This window comes from Caretta caretta, chromosome 7 (genome assembly GCF_965140235.1).
Source record: "Caretta caretta isolate rCarCar2 chromosome 7, rCarCar1.hap1, whole genome shotgun sequence".
Taxonomy (NCBI): domain Eukaryota; kingdom Metazoa; phylum Chordata; order Testudines; family Cheloniidae; genus Caretta; species Caretta caretta.
In genome coordinates this window covers 47,273,542-47,297,066 of record NC_134212.1, presented here as the reverse complement: position 1 = coordinate 47,297,066, position 23,525 = coordinate 47,273,542, and the positions used below count along the sequence as shown (strand labels likewise).

Below are 23,525 nucleotides of genomic sequence, written 5' to 3'. Positions count from 1 at the left end.
CCATTTTTAACAGAATCTCCTGAGCTGCCGCAGGGTTATCCACCTGTCGGAGGATAGCCTCCTGCAATCTATTGGTAAAATCCATAAAGGACTCTGATGCACCCTGACGGATACTGGCAAAGCTTTTGGTAGGCTTGCCTGAATCCGGGACCTTCCGGAAAGCATGCTGGGCGCAGGCAGAAATAATGGGGAAGACAGCCTGCTGGAGTTGAGACTGCATCTGAACGGTAGCAAACGGGCCCTCCCCTGCTAACTGCTCATAAGTGACACCTTGTGCTATATATACCTGGGCTTGGCGTTCCGCCATCTGCCGATACTCACTAAGCCAAATAACATACTGACTGGGCGTCAGCATCATGCGCAACAGCGCCTTCCAATCTTCAGGGACCAGGGTGTACCTAGTACCTAGCCCTTCAAGGAGACCACATACATACGTGCTAGTGAGGCCAAACTCGCGAATCGCTTTCTTTACCTCTCTGGTCACCGAGTAAGGCAAACTGACCCAGTTTGCAAGCTGGTTGCCTTGGCCATCATCCTGCCAGGTCACCGGGCAAACTGAGACCAGATCAGCTAATTCCTCTGCTGTAAGATCTGGGTGAGTCTTCGCTGTGTGAACCATTTGTTGCACCAGCGAAAGCCCCTGAGCAGACGCGGATGAACCCCCCGGGGGGCCCCGGAGCATGGGGCCCCACGGGGGGACGGTGACCACTCACCGGCTCCAGAGGGGAAGACAAAGGAGGCGGCAGTAATTGAGACACTGGGGGCGAAGCAGGGGGAGGGATGGCTGCAGGAGCGGACGGGGGTGGCGAGATCAGCAGCCCCTCTATTGGCGCGGGAGAGGGTCTTTCTGAGGCGACACGCTGTGTCGCATCGCCAGAAGGGGGGATGGCTGCAGGAGCGGACGGGAGTGGCGAGATCACCAGCCTCTCTATTGGCGCGAGGGAGGGCCTTTCCGAGGCGACACGCTGTATCGCGTCGCGGCAGAGGTGCCAGGCATGTAAAGCCTGCACGGGCGCCTGAGGCTCTTTGTGCAATGTCTGGCCCAACCACTCCCAGTCCACTAGCTTAAGGGTTCCGGCTTCAGGGTACCACGGGCATTGGGCACTCACCTCCTGTAGCAGGAGAGTGAGTTCTCGAGTGGGGCAGTCATGCTGAGCCTTACGCAGCAAATACTGTAGCTCATTGCAGTGTTGCACTTGCAAAGCAGAGAGGGAGCTTCCCATACTTACCACGACGAAAAATACTCACTGGGATCCGCAAAGCGGATGAGTGACACGTCTGAAACCCTTGCCGGGCGAGGTGAGTGCTGAGGGCCCCATGTTTGGGCGCCAGTTGTTGCGGTCCAAATACAAGACAGAACAAGGCTTTAAGCAAGCAAGCAGGCTGGTCTGCCTTGTGAGCTTTCCACCCTCTCTTTTATTTCTCTCCCTCCTCCTGCGCATTACATACTCCAACAGATAAAAGGAATATACTGGCTTTGTTTAATATTCTTATTTACCAATATCTATCTACCGCATTCCTTGCTCTCGGGCCTTGAGCCCAGTCCTGGGAAGCTTCCCACGGTTCATGTCATCTGGGCGAGTTTCCAAGGTTCATGCCCTTGAGAGGAGCCGTGTGTGTACTGCTCCTACACAACACTCACGGTGTGCCCTGAATGTTGCCAAGTGCATGAATCCTGCATGAATCCTTCATATCCCACAGAAAAGTGTTAAAAAAAGAACTCGATAAATTCATGGAGGATAGGTCCATCAGTGGCTATTAGCCAGGATGGACAGGGGGGGTGTCCCTAGCCTCTGTTTGACAGAAGCTGGGAATGGGTGACAGGGGATGGATCACTTGATGATTACCTGTTCTGTTCATTCCCTCTGGGGCACAGGATACTGGGCTAGATGGACCTTTGATCTGATCCAGTATGGCTGCTTTTGTGTTCTTATGTTCTAAAGCTCCTGCTGCAGCCCAGGAATAGAATTCACACAGGTCTAGACCTGCTGGAGGAGGGAGCACTGGTGTCTTCATCCTGTCCTAATGGATTTGTATATTCCAGGCTCTCTTCCGTCCTGTGGCTATGATGGTTCCAGATTACTCCATGATTGCAGAGATTTCTCTCTATTCCTTTGGGTTCAATGAAGCCAAGGTCCTAGCAAAGAAGATCACCACTACATTCAAACTGTCATCGGAACAGCTCAGCAGCCAGGTCTGTGACTTCTTGATATATAGCCTTTTCTAAAATGGGAAGGGCCTGGAGTATTGGAGTGTCTCTCTTAATTCAAGACTCCACAGTAGCTTAATGTTTCACAGGCCCTCGATTCTTTCCCACTTTCACAACCACATCCGTGGCTCTCCTTCATCCATTTCATTCTTCTTTAATGCTGATTTGCATCCAATTGTGGCCCAGCTATCCCTCATGCTGTTTCATATACTTTACACGAATGTGCAGAGCTGCTCTTGCATGACCCTTGGTCCCAACAGCAGTTCCTTTTAATATCTCTCTTCATCCAGTTACCCTCTACCTCCTCACCCAGGATAATGCTCCTGGGGCATAAGACTAGCTGTTAAAGGAGATGACTTTTCTAGCTTTTCTAGCAAACTGATGTGGGCGGGAGAGCTGCTGTTCCAAGGAAATACTCCCTTCCCCCTACCTAATAGATTGAGATTGCAGGTTCATTGTTCCAGGATGATACACTAGTGTCTAATTTAGTCATTTCCTCCATGCCTGCTACAGGACCACTATGACTTTGGAATGAGAGCTGTGAAGACTGTGATCTCAGCTGCTGGCAACCTAAAGAGAGAGAATCCTACCATGAATGAAGCAAGTACACTCTAGTTTCATCCATAATGGTTCCACACACATTGTTCTATATTCACTGCAGGGGTCACTGCAGTCAGTAAGAATTCCAGGGAGATAGAATTCTAAAAGGCTTACAGAGGTGCAACCTGAGAAAAAGCAAAGAACAAAATAGACATGACTTCTGTAGTGAAGACCCTGGCAAACCAGGCTGAGGATGATGGATGTGACGGACATCTTGCAGAAGGAAGCAGGAAGGGGAGCTGAGTTTGTTTAACTATTGGTCCTTAATTCTTTGCAGGAGCTGATCTGCCTTAGGGCCATCCGGGATGTCAATGTACCGAAGTTCCTCCAGGATGACCTCAAGCTGTTCAATGGTATTGTCTCTGACTTGTTTCCCAAGATCAAAGAGGAGCCTATTGAATATGGCATCCTTGAAGATGCAATCCGAAAATCCTGCATCAAAGACAAACTGAAGGATGTTGAGGGTAAGTGGAAAAGCTCTTTAAGGTGAATGACAAAGTGAACTAAAGCGTGCACGCTTGTGTGTGTGTGTGCGTGCGCGTACATGCATGTGCTGCCTCCTCTATGGCATGTGAAAATAGCTGCATCAACTTTTTTCCTAATGTTTTACTGCTTGGTACAGCAGAAATATCAGGCCCTGACTTCCCTCTCTTTCACAGAGATCTGAAGCAATGTTTGGAGGACTTGGAGAGTGACATCACAGTTGGTGGTTAAAGCCCAAGTGGCAGCCCTCCCATCCCCTAGATGACTTTGTGAAGGTAGTTGACTTGCACTGGGAGACCTGCACCTTGGATTTCAATCTCCAGCTATGGTGTCATTTTCAATGTCTCCAAAACTTGTCAGAGACCTCCAGAAAAATGGAATAAGTCAAGACCTGATATTTCCAATGCAAAATAAAAGTCAGAAATTAATACAACCAAAACACATATTTGAGACGATCTTTATACATTATAAAGGATCAGTAAAGGGCTAAAAACAATTGTTTTTTACATTGTTTTGCTGTTTCCCCTTAATACTGCAGATGATACCAGGTGCTCCTTTTATTCAGTGCCATGCTACTCAGGGACAGTGCTAAACAGTGAAATGCAGGGATCCAATACAGAATGTGGTGTCATCGGTTGTTGTTATTGGATGCATCATTCTTTAATGAGCCATTGAAATACGATATAGATATTAAGGCAGTGGGTGATTGATAAGGGCTGAATTACTCTAATGCAGTGATACTTAGACTGAGGCTCCCGAGAACCAAGTGGCTCTTTTATGTGTATCCTGCTGCTCTTTGCAGCACATGATATTAAAACACTGTGTGATTTAATTATTAACCAAGCTAAAGCAATCAGGAGGCTTTTGCTATGTTATGAACCAATTGTAGTTGATAAAATAATAATACGTGGTCAAAAGAAAAGGAGTACTTGTGGCACCTTAGAGACTAACCAATTTATTTGAGCATAAGCTTTCGTGAGCTACAGCTCACTTCATCGGATGCATAAAGTGGAAAATACAGTGAGGAGATTTATATACACACAGATCATGCAAAAATGGATGTTTACTATACACATTGTAAGGAGAGTGATCACTTAAGATGAGCTATTACCAGCAGGAGAGTGGGGTGGGGGAGAGAAAACCTTTTGAAGTGATAATCAAGGTGGGCCATTTCCAGCACATTTCCAGGAGTTAACAAGAACGTCTGAGGAACAGTGTGGGGGGGAGGAATAAACAAGGGGAAATAGTTTTACTTTGTATAATGACTCAACCACTCCCAGTCTCTATTCAGGCCTAAGTTAATTGTATCCAATTTGCAAATTAATTCCAATTTAGCGTTGGAGTCTGTTTTCGAAGTTTTTTTGTTGAAGAATAGTCACTTTTAGATCAGAAATCGAGTGACCAGAGAGCTTGAAGTGTTCTCCGACTGGTTTATGAATGTTATAATTCTTGACATCTGATTTGTGTCCATTTATTCTTTTACGTAGAGACTGTCCAGTTTGACCAATGTACATGGCAGAAGGGCATTGCTGGCACATGATGGAATATATCACATTGGTAGATGTGCAGGTGAACAAGCCTCTGATAGTGTGGCTGATTTGATTAGGCCCTATGATGGTGTCCCCTGAATAGATATGTGGGCACAGTTGGCAACGGGCTTTGTTGCAAGGATAGGTTCCTGGGTTAGTGGTTCTGTTGTGTGATGTGTGGTTGCTGGTGAGTATTTGGTTCAGGTTGGGAGGCTATCACTTCAAAAGGTTTTCTCTCCCCCCAACCCCACTCTCCTGCTGGTAATAGCTCATCTTAAGTGATCACTCTCCTTACAGTGTGTATGGTAAACATCCATTTTTGCATGGTCTGTGTGTATATAAATCTCCTCACTGTATTTTCCACTTTATGCATCTGATGAAGTGAGCTGTAGCTCACGAAAGCTTATGCTCAAATAAATGGGTTAGTCTCTAAGGTGCCACAAGTACTCCTTTTCTTTTTGCGAATACAGACTAACACGGCTGCTACTCTGATACTTGGTCAGTCATTTTGCTGTCAGAATAATATATATGTGCGGACACATTATGTGTGTATATGTATAGATAGATAAATAGATAAAATAGTAAATGAAACACTGAATTCACACTCTGGTGGCTCTTTTGGGCAATGTTCATTGCTAATTTGGCTCCTGAACCACTGAGGTCTGAGTATCACTGCTCTAATGATTATGGCCAATGACTGTTTGGCCAAAAGAACCAGTGATATGCCATCGCTACCTATGGGGCCCCGATCCTACTTAACTTTGTGGCACCGGCTTAACTTTAAGGATAGGACTAGTCTCATTGTCTTCAGTGGGACTGCTTTTTGCTTAAAGTTCAGCATGTAGCAAGTGCTTTGCTGGATTGGAGCCAGAGTCATTACAGGCCAATAAAACCACACTGGCTTATGAGATATGGTCTGCCAGTTGGAGCATGCAGCCCTCGGATTTTCTGCCAAGTGAAACAGATTACAAGATCCACATTCAGAATCTTGTTCCTTCTCAGGTTTTGTGACAAAGTGCATCCAGCTGTATGAAACCACTGTGGTGCGCCACGGCCTCATGCTGGTTGGGCCAGCAGGCTCGGGGAAAACAAAGGTAAAGGTGATTGAGATGCTGCATTGGGTACAGTCAGCCATTGCATGTATATGAATAGCTAGATGGGAGTGGAATGGGGAATCATAGAAGAGTGTTAAATCTTGCACAAAACACTAATGCTGTAGCATTTTCAGCCTCTCTGTGCATAGGAGCTATAGGAGTGAGAGGTTTTTGTTCTGACTTGAAATATAGATGAAAATTTGGATTTGTAGCTGTGGTGAAGTATATTAGCAACCTGCTCTTCTGGGCTTTGGGATCAGTCTCTGAGGCTTACTCGCTGTGTCCTAAACTTCAGAGTGCCATGCAGAAGTTTGAGGATGGCTTTGAGGCTGGCCAGCTTCAACGACTATGATGTTGGATCTTCAGATATTTCACCAACCACTAGTATTGGTGATTTAAGTTCTTTCCCTTCTTTTCTGTGATCAGCCTCTTTCTTACAGATCCATTTCCCAGGCTACTTCCAGACACTTGCGCAAAGTCCTTCATTACATTTCCTCCTTCCTCACTATCTTCTGAATCATGTCCCTGTGAGTTTACTTCCCCTCTGATTGCTGTCATAGAAGCCATGTTTAATTCCCTTCCCTTCTGTCTCTGCAGTGTTACAAAGTTCTGGCAGCTGCAATGACCTCTCTGAAAGGTCAGCCTTCGGTCAGTGGTGGGAACTATGAAGCAGTCAATTACTTTGTACTGAATCCGAAATCCATCACTATGGGCCAGCTTTATGGAGAGTTTGACTTGCTAACGCATGAATGGTAAAGGACAAAATCCACCATCCTCCTTCTCATCTGATCTAGGGCTTCTTGTTGTCCTTCTAGGTCTATGAACTCTCTAGAATACAGTACATTAAAGAGCTTTACTTGCTTTAGAGGCACAAGTGAAGAATGCCTTCTGTGCCATGTAAATCTGGCTTGTGCTGATGGCCTTCTGTAACTAAGGGAAGATAGTCAAAGAGGAGTTGGGTTCCCAACTCTCATTGCCTGCCATTGGGAATTAGGAGCCTATCTTTGTGCTTGAATAGCTCCCCCATACTTATTATTTCAGTAGTTCTCCATCCCCATTATGTAGACCCCTTATTGAGAGACTCTCTGATGGGTCATCTACCCTTCTGGACAGCCCATTTACCACTGGCGAGGTTTCTAAATGTTCCTCTCTGAAGCTGGCTCAGAAAGGCTTGGTGGATTGATGGAGATCCACATGCTATAATGTAAGATCCACTTGCATTATTCTAATGCTTCCTGTCATACCAGCCAGATGCTTTGGAACAAAGTTAAAGAACATATATTCCAGAAAACTATGAAAACCAAAAAAAAACCTCTGAGAAAAGCGAAAGCAAAATAAATTTCTCATACTGTACCCTGAAGCTCACTAGCTCTGGGCTCCAATGAATCTTTATTGAAGGATATTTCTATAGTAAATTCGAGTTAAGCTTGACAGCTTATTTACTATGTGGTTCCTGCCCAAGGGCAGCACATAGACATATCAGTGTGACAAAAAATACAGTCTCCATATAAAACACATTTAGAGACATAAATCCATCTCTTTTAATCAGCTGGGCTTCAGACGAGTCTGTTTTCTTTTGCACTCGGTAACAAGGGCCATGAACATCTGTGGTGCTATATAAATAACAATAATTATTTAATAATGGGAGTGCAATTGAGGGTCTGAGCAGCAATTTCACTGTAGACATTCACATACAGATTAAATCCCAGACATCAACATCCATCACTCTCTCCTCCACTATCCCACCCATCACCAGCAGCACCACTGGCACTGTATGGCTGCATTGTTAGTGTCAATGTTGTGCTATGTACATAGAAGCAACAGGAATCAGGGTCTTCACTCACAAAGTGGGGTGGATTCAGCCACATCATTCCTAAAGAGGTTATGCTAAAAGGCTGTGCAGATTCTAGAGATTTACTGGGGAAGGAGAGAGAGCGAGAGAGAGACATCTTTATCTGCTCACTTTAATAAACTCGTGAGGCACTCAGATACACAGTATATGAACCCAGAGTGAAATCCCGGCTCCAGGGAAATTGGTGGAAATTTTGCCATTGATTTCAACGGGGTCAGAATTTCACTTGGAGATAGATATAGAGAAAGCAACTGTTACAGCTTCTCTTGCCTCTTTCCTCCCATGTTACAGGACGGATGGGATTCTTTCAACACTCATTCGGGTGGGAGCGATCGCCAGTGATACGAATAAGAAATGGTATGTGTTTGATGGGCCAGTCGATGCAGTCTGGATCGAGAATATGAACACCGTGCTAGATGATAATAAGAAGCTGTGTCTTAGCTCTGGAGAAATCATTAAGCTAACAGAGGTGACTAACCTCTCTTCTCTTGCTGTCCTGTTTCTCTGTCCTCTCTAACTGTTCTCTCCTCTGTTCACTCGCTCGAACATGGAACAGAATGGCCTTTGCATTTCCAGTTAACGTTATGTGCAGGACGGATTCCTGCAGAGATTACCATCTGTATAGCTAAGAGACCCCAGTGTGCTTGTTGCAGTACAGACAGAGAACAACAAGGCGGTCTCTGCTCTAAAGAGCTGACAAGCTACATTTGGTTCTTTCTGTTTGACTGCAGTGTATATGCCATGCCTGTGCAGGCAGGCACTGAGCTTCAGATTTTCAAAGGAGAGTTAGGCCAAATGCTACTGACATTCAAGGGGCATTGGGAACTCTAACTTCTTTTGCTTCTTTGACCATCCCAGCTTGAGTCTGAGTCCACTGAGGTGGAAATCCCAGGAAGCCCCAGCATTCGCTTTTCTCCCCTGCGGCATTACCTGCTTCCCTCCCAACACCAGTGGCAGAGAACTGCATTATTAGAACCGACTCCTTTGAGCCAAATAGGTGACCTTATCGCTGAGCCATGCTGACAGATCCTAGGATCCTGTCTTTCCTAAGGCTGAGCCATGCTGACAGATCCTAGGATCCTGTCTTTCCTAAGGCTGAGCCATGCTGACAGATCCTAGGATCCTGTCTTTCCTAAGGCTGAGCCATGCTGACAGATCCTAGGATCCTGTCTTTCGCTGAGCCATGCTGACAGATCCTAGGATCCTGTCTTTCCTAAGGTTGAGCTATGCTGACAGATCCTTGTTGTCCATCCACGGTTTTCAGATGATGACCATGATGTTTGAAGTACAGGACCTGGCTGTTGCCTCCCCCGCCACAGTCTCCCGGTGTGGCATGGTTTACCTGGAGCCCAGCCTCTTGGGGCTCAAGCCCTTCACTGAGTGCTGGCTGAGGAAAATTCCAGACATCATGAAGCCTTTCTCAGAGCAGTTAACATCCCTCTTCAGCAGATTTCTAGAGGTGAGCTCTTGTCATGTTCCAGATCTCTTCCAGTCTATCTGACAGACCTGGCTTTGGGATGCCAGTGGCTCAGAACCTGTTGGGTTAGTTTGAGAGTAGTCAGTCCTTCTAAAGAGCTAAGATTTTAGCCGCATCTGAAATTAAATGCCTAAATGATTAAATGCTACCAGTACCCAGAGTGAATCTGCTGGTCTTAATAGCTTATGTACTCACTAATCCATATAGATGTGACTTCTTCATACTGGTCCGAAGGATTGTGTGGTTTTTTGATAATCAGCACACCAACTTCTTTCCTGCGGTAACTCTGTTTCCTTCTATGGAGTTATTCCATGGAGGGACATAGCTCTGAATTGTAAAACTGAGCCTTGCTATTTCCATCATTTTGATGGAGAACAACAGAGTAATGTCAGAAATATCTTAAAAGCTATTTATCAGCAATGACGGCAAAAAGAGCAGGACTGTTACTGTATTATAATCTATTCAGTATTAAACGGAAAGGGTTTACTCAGACTCTTTTCTCGGCCTCCATTCTTTGGCTGAAGTGATCGGTATTTGGGGCACAGCTTGAAATAGCAGAATTTTCAGCTGTGACCTCCCTGATAAATGGAACATGCAGTGAGAAAAGGGGAAACTGAGCCCTAGGAGGTAAATAAACTCTTGAAAGGAAGATTGCCCAGGAGCTGAGCTGTGTCTGCCTGATACTTGCAGGAGTCCATCAGCTTTGTCCGGGGATCAGTGAAAGAGATAATTGCCTCAACAAACAGTAACCTGACGATGAGCCTTCTCAAACTACTGGAGTGCTTCTTTGAACCTTTCATTCCCATTGAGGTAGGAATTTTTGTATAATCTGTTTGTTGCTCTTGCTGCTCATAGCACTAGAGGGTTAAACTGCAGAGTGCAGGAGGAACACCAGAGCTACCAACTGGTGCACATTACAGGATGGAAGTTACAGGGAAACAATGTGTTCTGTGCATAGTGCTGGAGGGAGCTTGGTCAGTTACTCTGAAGCTCATCTACATATAGCATTGCCCCGACTCATGCTGAATGCATGGTTATATTGAGGATTATGTGCAATACACCAGGGAAGGATGACTCTAGCTCTGTACACAATAGAGGATTATACTATAAAGCAAGAGGATAATCTGCTAACTACAACAGTAGCTCCACAATTTAGTGCTGGATGAAATAGGTTGCACATTTATATTTAGGAATACACCTGGGATGGTAGTTTCTTTGTATTGATATTGAAGGAGACAGGAAATTCTAGCATTAAAATCCACAGGCCAAATTCTGCTCTCAGTGACAGATTTACATGAATGTAACTGAGAGCAGAATTTGGCTCACAGTCTGTAATTAATGGACTCATCTAAGAATCATTCAGAAAAGCAGTAAATAAACTAAATGGAGGTGTCAAGATTTTCAGTGAGGTGTCCATATTTAACCCCAGTCCAACTGAACTGCGTGTGTGAGCATTAAATTTACTCTGCTTATTGGATGATCAGGGAATTAGGAAGCTTCCCCGTGAGAAGACTGACCGACTTGGGGAACTGATTGAACCCTGGTTTATGTTCTCCTTGATCTGGAGTGTGGGTGCAACTGGAGATGCCCAAAGCCGTGTGGCCTTCAGCTTGTGGTTGAGAGAGAAGATGGCAAGTGAACAGGTAAGTGGTTGTTATTAGGTAATATTAGCTCATGATGGTAGCACCTGGTAACACGGGTAACAGAGCTCCCTGAATCTCCAGAAGATTTGTGCAAGGGTTCCTCCTGGGGTATTATCTACAGGGGGGAAACTTCAAGCTTCATCAGAACATCTGCATCAAAACCTCTAGGAAAGAGGACAGAGATAAGCCATATGGACTGGACAGAATTTCATTGCTGAAAAGCAATGTTCTCCACATTAGCCTGGTTCCTGTTGGTCAATTGATCTGGAGCAGAGCCAGGTGTGACATTCATGCTCTGCTTTATTTCCCACAGATCCAGTTACTTTTCCCAGAGGAGGGGCTGGTTTATGATTATAAACTGGATGATGCTGGGCTCAGCAATCCTGAGGAAGATGTAGATGAAGATGTTGTCAAGGAGGTAAAGACTCTACCCATCTCGAACTTGTGTATTAAAAGCCGAGCAATTCATCAAACTAAAGAATAGAAGGGAGGAACCAGCAGCTAAGGCTAAGGTACTGCACACACAGTAAAATCTATTCACCAAGATCGAGCAGGAGCCTTGCCATACTGGGTGGAGATGTCTAAGGGTATGTCTATACTACCCACCGAATCGGCGGGCAGCAATCGATCCAGCGGGGGTTGATTTATTATGTCTAGTCTAGATGCGATAAATCAAGCCCCGAGTGCTCTTCTGTCGACTCCTGTACTCCACCGCCGTGAGAGGCGCAGGCAGAGTTGACAGGGGAGCAACTTCAGCTACATTATTCACATAGCTGAAGTTGCATAACTAAGATGATTCCCCCCTCCCCGCCCCCGCAGTGTAAACCAGGCCTAAGGAGAAACTGAACATTGTGCTTTAAAACAGGTTTCTTACCCTTGTGATTGTGAAGCAGATCTTCCAAATGCAAGTCTGCAGACAGTTCCAGTACCTCTGCCATTGCTCAGGGCTTTCCCCTGGTTGGGAAATGTCCAAAGTCTGGTCAATTTCACTGCTGTTATTCAGAAGGCTGGAAGGGAAAGAGGGAAAGAGAAGTAAAAATGAGAAAATTCATGTCAATTTCATGGTGCTGGTGCTTGGGATAGCCATGAGCAAACTGAGTATAAGTCCTCAGTGTGATGCAGCTGTAAAAAAGGCTAATATTATTTTGGGGTTTGTTAACAGGAGTGTTGTATGTAAGACACAGGAGGTAACTGTCCTGCTCTAATCGGCACTGCTGAGGCCCCAGCTGGAGTACTATGTCCAATTCTGGGCACTGCAATCTAGAAAGGATGTGGACAAATTGGAGAGAGTCCAGAGGAGAGCAACAAAAGGTTTAGAAAACCGAACCTATGAGGAAAGGTTAAAAAAACTGGGCATGTTTAGTCTTGAAAAAGAAGACTGAGACCTGATATTAGTCTTCCATTATGTTGAGGATGGTGATCAATTTTTCCTCCATGTCCACTGAAGATAGGACAAGAAGTAATGGACTTAATTCGCAGCAAGGGGAGTTAGGTTAGCTATTTGGAAAAACTTTCGAACTATAAGGGTAGGTAGGCTCTGGAATAGGCTTCCAAAGGGAGGTCATGGAGTCTCCATGATTGGAAGCTTTTAAAAACAAGTTGGACAAACACCTGTCTGGGATGGTCAAGGTTGACTTAGTTCTGCCACAGTGCAGGGGGCTGGACTTGATTACTTCTTGAGGTCCCTTCCAGCCCTGCATTTCTCTGGTTCTCTGAGCAGTGGCAGAGGCAGCATTGGAGCTATTTGCACCTCAGAAATGGAATCTGGAAGAGGATTCTCTGAGCCTCACTGGTGGACCCATTCCCTAATCTTTGGACTGGCCTTGAGCTAGTAGGTTTTGGCCTCTGACTTTTTTTAAGTGGGATGGTAATTCATTTCATGCACACATACAGCCTCCCTGCCCCATACGTTTCAGGTGAACACAGGAATGGAGACTGCAACAAACATAAAGAAAGGTTTCCAAAGAAACAGTCTTCCTCCTTTTCAGTCAGATCTATTTCCCCCTTATGGTTTAGTTCTCTGTCTAATGGTACTGTCTGTTCTTGCAGCTATCTCAAATGTTCTGTCAACATTTGAACCAAGTGATCGGAAAGAATTAAAGAGCGAGTTACTTTGGGGGCAACAATCACTAACCCTCAGGCTGCCCTTAGTCCATAGTAAAAGTGTCAGCTGCTTTGGGGGACAATAATATATAGGGAGGTTTTGTAGAGAGGAGAGCAAGGGACTGGGAATCAGGACACCTAAAAAATCCATTCCTAATCTATGCAAAGAGCTTTGAAGAGGAAAAGCACAGTATAAGTGCTGACTCTTATTATCACCATTTTATAGGTAGTTGCTTCTTCCAGTAACAACTCTGTCTTTCAGGTGGGCTGGGTGAATTGGATAGATTCCGCTGCACAGTTCACCATAGTCCCTGACACAAGCTTCTGTGACATTATAATCCCCACAATGAATACTGTCCAGATGGCCCATCTGCTGGAAATGCTGCTCACCAATCGAAAACCAGTACGTGTCTTGACCTTGCCTCTGCTTTTGGATTTAACCTTTGTCTCTTTGGCTGTGGTCCCATTTTCTATATGGTGATAGGTGCCTTAGAAATACCTAATATAGTTAGATTCTCCCCCTGCTGCAGACATTCATTCCTGTAGTTGGACGTGGTACCTGGCTTACAAGCATCATTATTCCTTTCCCTCAGCAACTGAGCGGGTGCCAACTTTACATAGATAGACCGAGGCAGTGCAGATGCTGGGTTCAGCCTCACTTGCTCTAACAGGTCGACCAATCACCACCAAGATTTCCCTGCTCTCCAGGGCTCCCTCCCCTACTTTTCCAGTTTGGTTCTTTTCATTGTGAGAGAGATTTGTTATCCTGATCTGCCTCCCTAACTAAGAGAGTAAACTTTTTGTCCTTGACTGGTTTTGGTAGGAGTCTGTGTCGTCCCAGCTGAGACAGTGAAAGCAAACCAGTTGGCAAATGATTATTCCATCTGCCCGGGTTTACACTGCAATGATGATTGCATTTCCTTTTTCTCACTGCAGGTTCTCTGTGTTGGTCCGACTGGCACTGGGAAGACTCTCACTATTTCAGACAAGCTTTTGAAGAACTTGCCTCTAGAATACATCACTCACTTCCTAACATTTTCTGCTCGCACCTCAGCCAACCAAACCCAGGACCTCATTGACAGCAAACTGGATAAAAGGCAAAACTCTTATGCTAGCGAAGGCAGCACTCCTGTCGTTGATATACCTCTCTGTTAATACCTTTGCCCTTCAGTTTCATCCTGAGCACTGAAAGGACACAGTCCAAATGTAACTGTGGCGGAGGGAAATAAAAGGCACTCCAATCCTAACTCTGGATCAGGGAGGGCTAGAAACATTGGATGCAATGGCCAATAAAAGGCAGTCAGTGGTGTGAGTCTGTTGATGTTGCATCGTTCCTTGTTATCCCTTAAATGCTACACAATTTGGCCTAACTTGCAGCGATCATTCCTGAAATCCGGATACTGGATCTTCAAGGAAACTGGTGAGGGGAGGAAACGTTAGCCATTGCATGCCAAGAATCATCCAGCATGGGCTAGCAGCATTAATTCTTAACCCCAAAGAGGCTTGCTTTACCCTTCACCAGTCACAATCTGGTTTGATGCATCCAGTGATCGATTGTGTGAAGCCCATATAAGATATTCTCTCTGATTCACTTCAAGTTCTCCTGACTGAAAATATAACATTTAGGGGTATATTTTGCTACTTGAGACATGCAGGTGACTCTCCTCATCATTAATGGGTCACGCGTGCATTCCATCAAGGGGGGCAAATAGACTGATGGGACCAAATTCTGGTCGATCTTACACCACTGCAACTGTACGGGCTTCATTGGGGTTGCACAGGTGTAACTTGAGACAGACTTCTGAAGTAACCAGAGGACTTCATCTGAACACTGTGTTGTGCCTTTTCGGGAGATGGAGGGGGGGTGGAATGCAGATCCAGAGAAGGGGGGTGACTCCACAGACAGCTTATTCAGTGGGTCCTTTGGACTGGGTTATGTCAGGAGTGCTTTGGTGATGGAAGCGTTGGGCTGTGCTCCCTTCAGCCATCTCCATTCTCACATACTTTCTCCATCCTTGCAGGAGAAAGGGGGTGTTCGGTCCTCCTCTTGGCAAGTACTTCATATTTTTCATTGATGACCTAAATATGCCAGCACTGGAGACCTATGGTGCTCAGCCCCCAATTGAGCTGCTTCGGCAGTGGATGGACCACCGGGGCTGGTACGACAGGAAACAGATTGGTATGATCCAGGTTCTTTGCCTAACACTATTTACATTCTCTAGGGTTGGCATGCTGGCTAACTAGGCTAATGCAGAGGTACCCAGCCTCCAGTGTTTATACATAGCTAGCGAGTGAGACTAGGATTCATAGAAAACATTTCTGGTTTAGGCTTGGCATGCAGCTATGCCATTACTCTCCTCTGGACTATTTCCCAGGTACATTTAAGAGCCTGGTGGATATTAATTTCATCGGTGCCATGGGGCCCCCAGGTGGAGGAAGGAATGCCATCACGCCACGCCTCACTCGCCATTTCAACTATCTTTCCTTTACGGAGATGGAGGACAGCAGCAAGAAGACAATCTTCTCCACCATTCTTGGCAGCTGGATGGGTAAGTTCTGAGGACACAAGGCTTTTCCTCTTCACTTCACAAGTCTCTGCCCATCTACATCCCCAGTTGGTTAAGAATTAAGCTAATGAGGGGATAAAGAAATGCTGGAATCTGGAATGGAAAGTGTTTCTGAGAAACTATCATTTGACTCTGAGCAATGGGGGAGCACTTCAGTCACAGGGCCAAATTCCCTGCTGGGGTAAATTGGCACATTTTCATCATGTTTGGTGGAGATGTGCCAATTTACAACCATAGCGAATCTGGCCCTGAAAATTGTACGTAAAATCTGACATAGCCTAGTCCTCTTAAAAAGGATTTTCTCTGTGGTGGACAGAGTGCTGTGGATATTATTTATCTCTGCCAATAGAAAACAATCTTTGTTTTTCTTCCTTGATTTTCTAGCTGGACTCCTTGGAGAAAGAAGTTTCAGAGATCCAGTCCGTAAGTAAGAGTGGCAGAACACAAACCATACATTGTGAACAGGACAGGGCTCACAGAGTGCTCAGAAGGATTCTAAAACTGTGAGTGACCTGTATCCTGCAGTAGACTGTGACGTTTGCCCAGATGACTGGGCAAGATGTGTTGCATGATCTCTGCTGGCTTCAGACTTTGTGGAAGAAGCAAGGGTTTCTTTTATTCTCCAGCAGCTGTAGTCTATGAACAGCTGAGCAGTGAGTATTGGAGTCTGCAAAGGTGCTGTAGCCACCCAGAGAAATGATTTTCAGAATAAAACAGGTCTCTTAGAATTGATTTCATTTTGTGTCATAGACTCATCATCATTTGTCAGTTTCTGGTTGATTTTTATTCCCATCCATGGGCCTGAGCTGGGTGGTTTGGGACCAAGGTGTGAATTTGAGGTCACATCCACAGAGCTGAGCATCTGAGTGTAAACACTGGAAAGGAATAGAACATCAAGCTGTAACCAAGGGTCAAAGCAGAGATTTCCGGGCACCCATGCAGAGATTCTAAGCAACGACAGGATATGTTGGCTCCTAGGTATGAACTTGGGACTGTAGCAAGGTCTGTGGGTTTGGGTCAAAGGTACAAGCAGTGAATTTGGCCATGTGGGTGGGATCTCAGTGGGCATCGTAAAAAGTGGGCATGATTATAGGGTGTGACAGGGGTGTTACAAAGGTATTTTTTTAATAAGAAATTGGATTAGGATAAAAAATTTTTTGGTAACTGGCATGCTTTTAATCCTGCCATTCACCACCATCAAGGAAAATCTTTCCTTGAGGACCCCAAGCTAATTGAGTTTGATGTATGACAAATGTATCCCAGAAACCCAAGATGACATAGTGCTCGTTAGGCCCCCCCCCCCATTCCCTTATTAGTGACATCCTCCACTGCTTCCTACTCTCTTTTCTTTAATCTGTCCCCACACATAAGATACTTTTTTGTACATGTTCAGTCTCTACTGATGCTTCTGAGCTTGACCCTTGTACTGCAGCTGCTGCTTAGCAGCTCAAGGTTGCCCCCTTGGTAGGACAGGATTGATACTTCATTACTGAGCTCACGTGTGTGGACTAGTTGGACAAAGTCTGGCTATGACGGGTGGAGAGTCTCCCCTTGAGCATTGATCAACACTGTGCCCGTTGGCTGCAGATTCAACAAGAATGGCAAGCTGAGGAGATGGCCAGGTCCTCAGGCAAGGTCCACAATGAGTGTTACTGAACAATAGCAATGGTGGCATCAGTGTCAGTCTGCCTGTCTATTGTGCTTGAATTCTGTCAGTCCTTCACACCTCAAAAATGCCGCTGCCTTCTGTTCCTGCAGCGGGAGCCCCCGGAGTCGAGCACTTGAATGAGCCCCTTGTCGATGCCACCATTCGTGTGTATTCAACCATCACGTCCCAACTGTTGCCTACCCCAGCAAAGTCGCACTATACCTTTAATCTGAGGGACCTCTCCAAAGTTTTCCAGGGGATGCTCATGGCTGAAGCCTGCAAAATCGAGGTGAGTCCTCCCACCATTTTATCTCCCATCATTCTGTACTGCCTGGGGAATTTCAGATCTCACTGTACGCAGGTCAAGGTTCAAAATAGACATAGAAAAGGCAAGAAGCTGCCCGAGGCCTTGCATTATTAGCAGGGGCTTGTTGCACTTCCCAGGTTATTCAGACTTGTGCATTTTGACACTACCCAGCATGTAATAAATGCACAGAAATACCCGATTTGTTGTGTCTTTTTGCACAATTATAAATATGAAATCACCTGTAACCTGGAATGGATGCTGCTGGAGGAGTTCCAACACCCAGGATGCTGTCTTGGGTCAGTTTCCCTGGGGGCGGGGGGAAGACAGTTTACCTAGGGATGTGGTGGGTTCTCCACCACTTGGAGTCTTTAAATCAAGAGTGGATGTCCTTCTAAAGAATATGCTGTAGCAAGATATGGATTTATTACAGGAATTGCTGGCAGAAGTTCTTTGGCCTGTATTCTGCAAGGCAGGTTAGATTATCATAAAGGGTCTTTCTCTCAGACCTTGTGAAAATAGTAATGAAGGAAGAATTAAAATCTAATACGAGATGATGGATTGAACTCTAACAATGTGGATTTTAAAATTACCCCGGCATGGGAAAGAATAGCACAGATATTTATTGCAGTGTTAATTAACCCCTCTGTAGAGCACCTGCTTTAGCATGGAATGCTGCTCAGAAAGGGGCTTAGTGGCGTCCTTCCAAATTCTTCCTTTTCTAACTGAGAGTTAGAAAATGACCACATGTTCTGGAGGTAACCTAGCAATCCTGCAGGAGGGACTCGTAGCCTAATGGACATATCTCACTGAGATTCTCTGCCAGGACAAACTGCACCTGCTCAGGCTCTGGTATCATGAGAGTTGCCGCGTGTTCCGTGACCGCCTGGTTAATGATGAGGACCGCATCTGGTTTGATGATCTGATGAAAAGCATGATGGCAGAGTGGGACACCACCTTTGAGGAGGTTATCCCCTACCAGCCAGTTCTCTTTGGGGATTTCATGATGCCTGGTGCTGATGTCAAAATATATGAACTAATTGATGACCAGGAAAAGGTAGGATGCTTTTGATTTCTCCCTATTTTTATGATTTTCTTTTACTTGTATTCAGTCCTATTCAACACTAAGAAGGCATAGCTGATACAAACTATGGATCTTTTCTAGCTGAATGTTTGGAATGTGTCACCTACCCAGTGTTAACATTGCCAGGCTGTGCTGAGGGGGTTAGGATATGATCCCATACCCAGTGCCAACTATGTAAGGCTCTACCAGGTCAGACTAGGCTCTAAATGTATGATGAACACAATATGAGGACCTGAAATGGAATTGAACTAGGAAGTGATGTCTTTCTGAATTCCCCTACTTCTTCTGGTGTTTGGGCAGGTAATAATGATCCTGCAAAGAGCAGCAGGCAACCTTCTGTGCCAACCCTCCTAACCTGAGTGCAACACTCAGAACTAGACTAGGAGGAATACCAGCTTTATGTTCAATAGGACAATGCTAGCCAGTAAGATCTTTACAATTGACCTTTACAAGTAACTATCATTACTGCAGGATTCCCTACTGGGGGGAGAGTAGTACTACTGTGGTAATGTTAATAAGCAAAAGGTAAAATTATAAAGATTTTAATGATGAGCAATATAGTTTGCACTTGCTACCAGAAACAAATAATAATATCATCACCTCTCATCTCATGATTGCTAAATGAAGTACATTCATTCATTAATTCAGCCTCACAACATCCTCTCTGGTAGGTAAATGTACCCATGCCCATTTTATGGATGGACAAAACACACAGTGAGATTAAGCATTTAGACTTCTAATTTCCACAAAAGCATTTAGACTTCTAATTTCCATTGATTTCAATCCGGGCCCAAGAGATTAAGTTACTTGCCCAAGTTCCCACTGTGAATTGATGGCAGAACTGAGAGTAGAACCCATAAAATATTAACCCCTGGTCCATTGCATTAACCTCTGGGCAACACTGTTGAAGAAGACCCTGATGGAATTGGCACAAGATACTGTTTAAATAATCATGTGGCTGAGACATTTTGGCTAGGGAGGTTAAACTCAATGTAGTATTTCCCCTTTTCTGAAGGGGTGGATTCAGGTGAGTCTTTTTCTGGTTCATTTCTCTCTTTCCATCTTGAGTCCAGAGAATGAGACCCACGTGGCCCCTAATAGACCACTCCGTGGCCTAGTCAGCAGGAGATGATCAGATGTAGTGCTGGTGGCCCCTTCTTGGAGTGAGCACCACATCAGGTGTACGTTATTTCTACCTACATGTGGTTCTCAAGGATGATTTCTGCCATGAGAGGCTGGTCTTTCCCTTGGATTGCCTCTGGGAAGCTGCTGCGCTTGCCATGTTCCTGTTCTTATCTGTCTCTGTTTGCCTGCAGCTTATGCGTGTGATAGAGGAGTACATGGACGAGTACAATCAGATCAACACCACCAAGATGAAGCTGGTGCTCTTTATGGATGCTATGCAGCACATTTGCCGGATCAGCCGGATCCTGCGCCAGGCGCTGGGGAATGCTCTCCTCTTGGGTGTTGGAGGAAGTGGAAGGGAGTCTCTCACCAGGCTGGCATCTCACATGTAAGAAAAAAGACTTCTGTATGGCCAGCACCGAGCAGATGTGCCAGGGCTGCCTTTCTATGAATCTCATATGAATGCATCCGATGAAGTGAGCTGTAGCTCACGAAAGCTTATGCTCAAATAAATTTGTTAGTCTTTAAGGTGCCACAAGTCCTCCTTTTCTTTTTACAGTCTGTTAATTAATACCATAGCCGCTATGGTAGTGCTAGCTCTCAACACCTCCCATTCTGTCCCATGAGAAAACACCCAAGACTAATCCAGCCCAGACCAGCGGCCTAGTGGTGTACTCTGCACAACAGTATGAGATACACACACTGGTCTCTCTCCCATGCCAGCAGGAGCTCTGGACAGCAGGAAAGCAATGGCATGAGTTACAAAGTAGTAACCCCTTAGTAAGGCGTGGTATTGGCAGGGTGTGAAAACAATGCCAAGCCATCCTCCAGAGCCAGGGGCTGGGAGGTATGTATCTTGATAGCAGAGAGGTGTAAACTTGGGGGGGAAAAGGGTCCTGGGGACTGATGAATATAGAGAACAGCTCTATAAAAATACATACGGCATTTCTAAGGAGAATGGACTAATCCTTTTGCGGGCTAAATGCAGATTTTATTCCAACCCTCCCTTTCGTTTATCTCTGATTGCACTACAGTACCATGCTCCTAGTGAAATGTGCATAAGGATAGCAACATGCTCATCATGAGGAGGTGTAAGAAAACATATGCAATATGTTCATTTCACATACAAAAAATCCTGGAGTGTCTGGAGTCTCTTATAAAAGAAGCGGAGTCCTGTTTAGAGCATGATTTTTACTTTGAGTCTCTCTCCCCTCTAGGGCCGATTATGAATGTTTCCAGATTGAACTTTCCAAAAACTATGGGATGGCAGAGTGGCGAGAAGATGTCAAGAAGATCATGCTGAAGGCTGGCCTGCAGAGACTGCCCATTACCTTTCTATTCACAGACTCACAGGTACCAGAGTGTTATCAGAGTGGAATGGCTGAAAAAACAGGCATGCCTCTCAGCACTAGTTCCTGGGAAATTCTCCTCGAATTTTAAATACATGATGACTTCACTTTGAGCCAATCATATCCTTCTTTTCTTCAGCATCCCGCCAGTCTTCTTTGATGTCATCACAGGAAATGAAAATTGGAATAGTTGTTTCCAGAGAGACTCTCGGGTTCAATACATGCCAGGGCTGATTCTGCAGCTGTGGAATTCTCTTTGATGTCAGTGGGTTCCACTTGTGGGGTAACTAAAAAGCTGGGTCTGTTTTCATACCTGGGTGCTTGAAGTTAGGTTTCTAGCCATATTTAGAATTGATATGTTCAATTGATACTGGGAATTGATATTCAAAGGTGCTGAGCAACATGAGATTACTTCTGTTTAGGTAGCTAAATGTGGATTTAGGTGCCTAACTTTGGGGATCCAAATTTGAAAACATTGGCCCATTTCTTTAAACTATAGTTTAATAATAACAAGGTCATATTTCAGAATTTCACCATGGATTGTGAGCTCTGCGAAATGGTTCTGTGTCCTCAGGAAATGGTTGAACATTGTTTTGTAAATGTTGATACGTGCCAAGCATCATAGCACACTCCACTGGAAGCCAGTCAGCTTTACAAGGGATCTCCTATCATGGAAGCTGAGATATTTTGGGTTGTGATTTATATGACATCTGGAGAACCAGCTCTGTTATTACCACTATTTTTATTTTTCCGTCTAGATTAAAAGTGAGTCTTTCCTGGAGGATATCAACAATGTGTTGAACTCCGGAGACATCCCCAATCTGTATGCCCCAGATGAGCAAGATCAGATCATGACTACTATGAAGCCAATCGTTCAGGACCTAGGGCAGCAGCCCACCAAGGCTAACCTGATGGCAGCATACACAGGACTAGTTCGCAGTAATATCCATATGGTCCTTTGCATGAGGTATGAGCCCTCCTAGCCTGTGGGTCAAATCGTGAAATGATGTTGGACCATAGAGCTGCCTAGACTAAGCACAAGGCGTCCTCTCAACTAGTGCACAATTAACCCATTTGCTCATGGTAATAATGTCTTTAAATAACACACTAATGCATTTGGGGCTCAGTTCCGCCACACCTACTCACATAAGTAGTACTTTATCCATTGATTTCAATGGGGCTACTTGAGGAGTAAGGTACTGCGCCCATGGTAAGGATTGCAGGATTGGGGCCTGGTGAAACAAACGCTACAATAACTTGCTCCAGATAGACTTAACATCAGTTTTACTTCTCAGATACCATCTTATAAACTGAATATTCCTGTACTGTTGTTGTACTTCAGTAGCTCTCTGACAATCAAAGGAGGTGGATATCCCTGAATACACACCTTAAACCTTCCAAAGAGATACCTATCACTATTGCGATTCCTGCCAAGGGGTCAGTAGTAACCGTAGAGCACTGTATAGAGTGATCTCACTCCTCCTTCCTTTCTCCCCTCACGATTCATCCTATAATATACTCCCTTACTAATTGCCTCACCTCGTCCTTATGCTGTTGGTGTATAGTATGCGTTAAGTGAGAGTCGGTATTTCACGACTCTTTGGAAGCTATTATAATGTGCCATTCTCCATTCTCTCACCCTCAACCCAATCGTTGCTGCCTAGCCCTATTGGAGAGGTCTTCCGTGCACGGCTGAGACAGTTCCCCTCTCTAGTGAACTGCTGTACTATTGACTGGTTTAATGAGTGGCCTGCAGAAGCCCTGCAGTGTGTTGCATCTTCCTTTTTGCAAGAGATCCCAGACCTTGAAGCCACCTCTGAAGTTATAGACGGAATGGTAAGTGACATCCTTAAAATATAAGGCAGGGGTCCTGTGTATTCAACACATATTTGTGCTGGATGATTGTTAGACGCAAGTGATGCAGGACGCATGTAAAAAGTCCTCATTTACCTTGTCATGGAGAAATATTTTCTGGTGGTCTGAGTGAAATTAGGAACTAACTTTGTTACAGTTTGAGATGGTCATCTCCTTTCCTTTTCTTATACTTCTATGCTATCTTGGCCTTCAGATGGGACTGCTTAGCCTTTCTCTCTCGTTGTAGCCCAATTGTATGTAAGGGAATAGTAGTTTGGCTACTTCTGTGCTCCTCTCCAAGTCTCGTGCCACTTACTTCAATTTTGCTGGTGCATATACCCTATATAGGACGCTCCTAATAGATTGGTTGTCTTTTCCTGCTCCTTGTAGATTCAAGTGTGTGTAGCGATCCACCAGAGTGTAGCAGTGAAGTGCAAAGTGTACCTGGCGGAGTTGGCCAGACACAATTATGTCACTCCCAAGAGTTACCTGGAGCTCCTTGGCATCTTCACAGCCCTGATCGGGAAAAAGAAACAGGAGCTGAACACAGCGAAGAAGAGGATGAAGAGCGGCTTGGACAAGGTTGGTTCCTCAGAATCAGGGG

General features: G+C 45.1%; 1 protein-coding gene across 1 annotated transcript in view; it reads left to right on the top strand.

The window, feature by feature from the left end:
• The window catches only part of DNAH1 (dynein axonemal heavy chain 1), a 130,581-nt gene that overhangs the window by 59,784 nt on the left and 47,272 nt on the right, over positions 1 to 23,525 (top strand). Inside the window, exons 32-53 of the mRNA XM_048857658.2 lie at positions 2,045 to 2,194; positions 2,723 to 2,809; positions 3,087 to 3,273; positions 5,824 to 5,915; positions 6,513 to 6,667; positions 8,059 to 8,236; positions 9,032 to 9,226; positions 9,935 to 10,054; positions 10,729 to 10,887; positions 11,201 to 11,305; positions 13,253 to 13,393; positions 13,927 to 14,087; positions 15,012 to 15,169; positions 15,366 to 15,539; positions 15,942 to 15,980; positions 17,316 to 17,494; positions 18,336 to 18,566; positions 19,910 to 20,106; positions 20,936 to 21,071; positions 21,826 to 22,034; positions 22,732 to 22,903; positions 23,312 to 23,503. Of these exons, the coding sequence (XP_048713615.1) occupies positions 2,045 to 2,194; positions 2,723 to 2,809; positions 3,087 to 3,273; positions 5,824 to 5,915; positions 6,513 to 6,667; positions 8,059 to 8,236; positions 9,032 to 9,226; positions 9,935 to 10,054; positions 10,729 to 10,887; positions 11,201 to 11,305; positions 13,253 to 13,393; positions 13,927 to 14,087; positions 15,012 to 15,169; positions 15,366 to 15,539; positions 15,942 to 15,980; positions 17,316 to 17,494; positions 18,336 to 18,566; positions 19,910 to 20,106; positions 20,936 to 21,071; positions 21,826 to 22,034; positions 22,732 to 22,903; positions 23,312 to 23,503 (3,417 nt within the window). The remainder of the gene's footprint in view (positions 1 to 2,044; positions 2,195 to 2,722; positions 2,810 to 3,086; positions 3,274 to 5,823; positions 5,916 to 6,512; positions 6,668 to 8,058; positions 8,237 to 9,031; positions 9,227 to 9,934; positions 10,055 to 10,728; positions 10,888 to 11,200; positions 11,306 to 13,252; positions 13,394 to 13,926; positions 14,088 to 15,011; positions 15,170 to 15,365; positions 15,540 to 15,941; positions 15,981 to 17,315; positions 17,495 to 18,335; positions 18,567 to 19,909; positions 20,107 to 20,935; positions 21,072 to 21,825; positions 22,035 to 22,731; positions 22,904 to 23,311; positions 23,504 to 23,525) is intronic.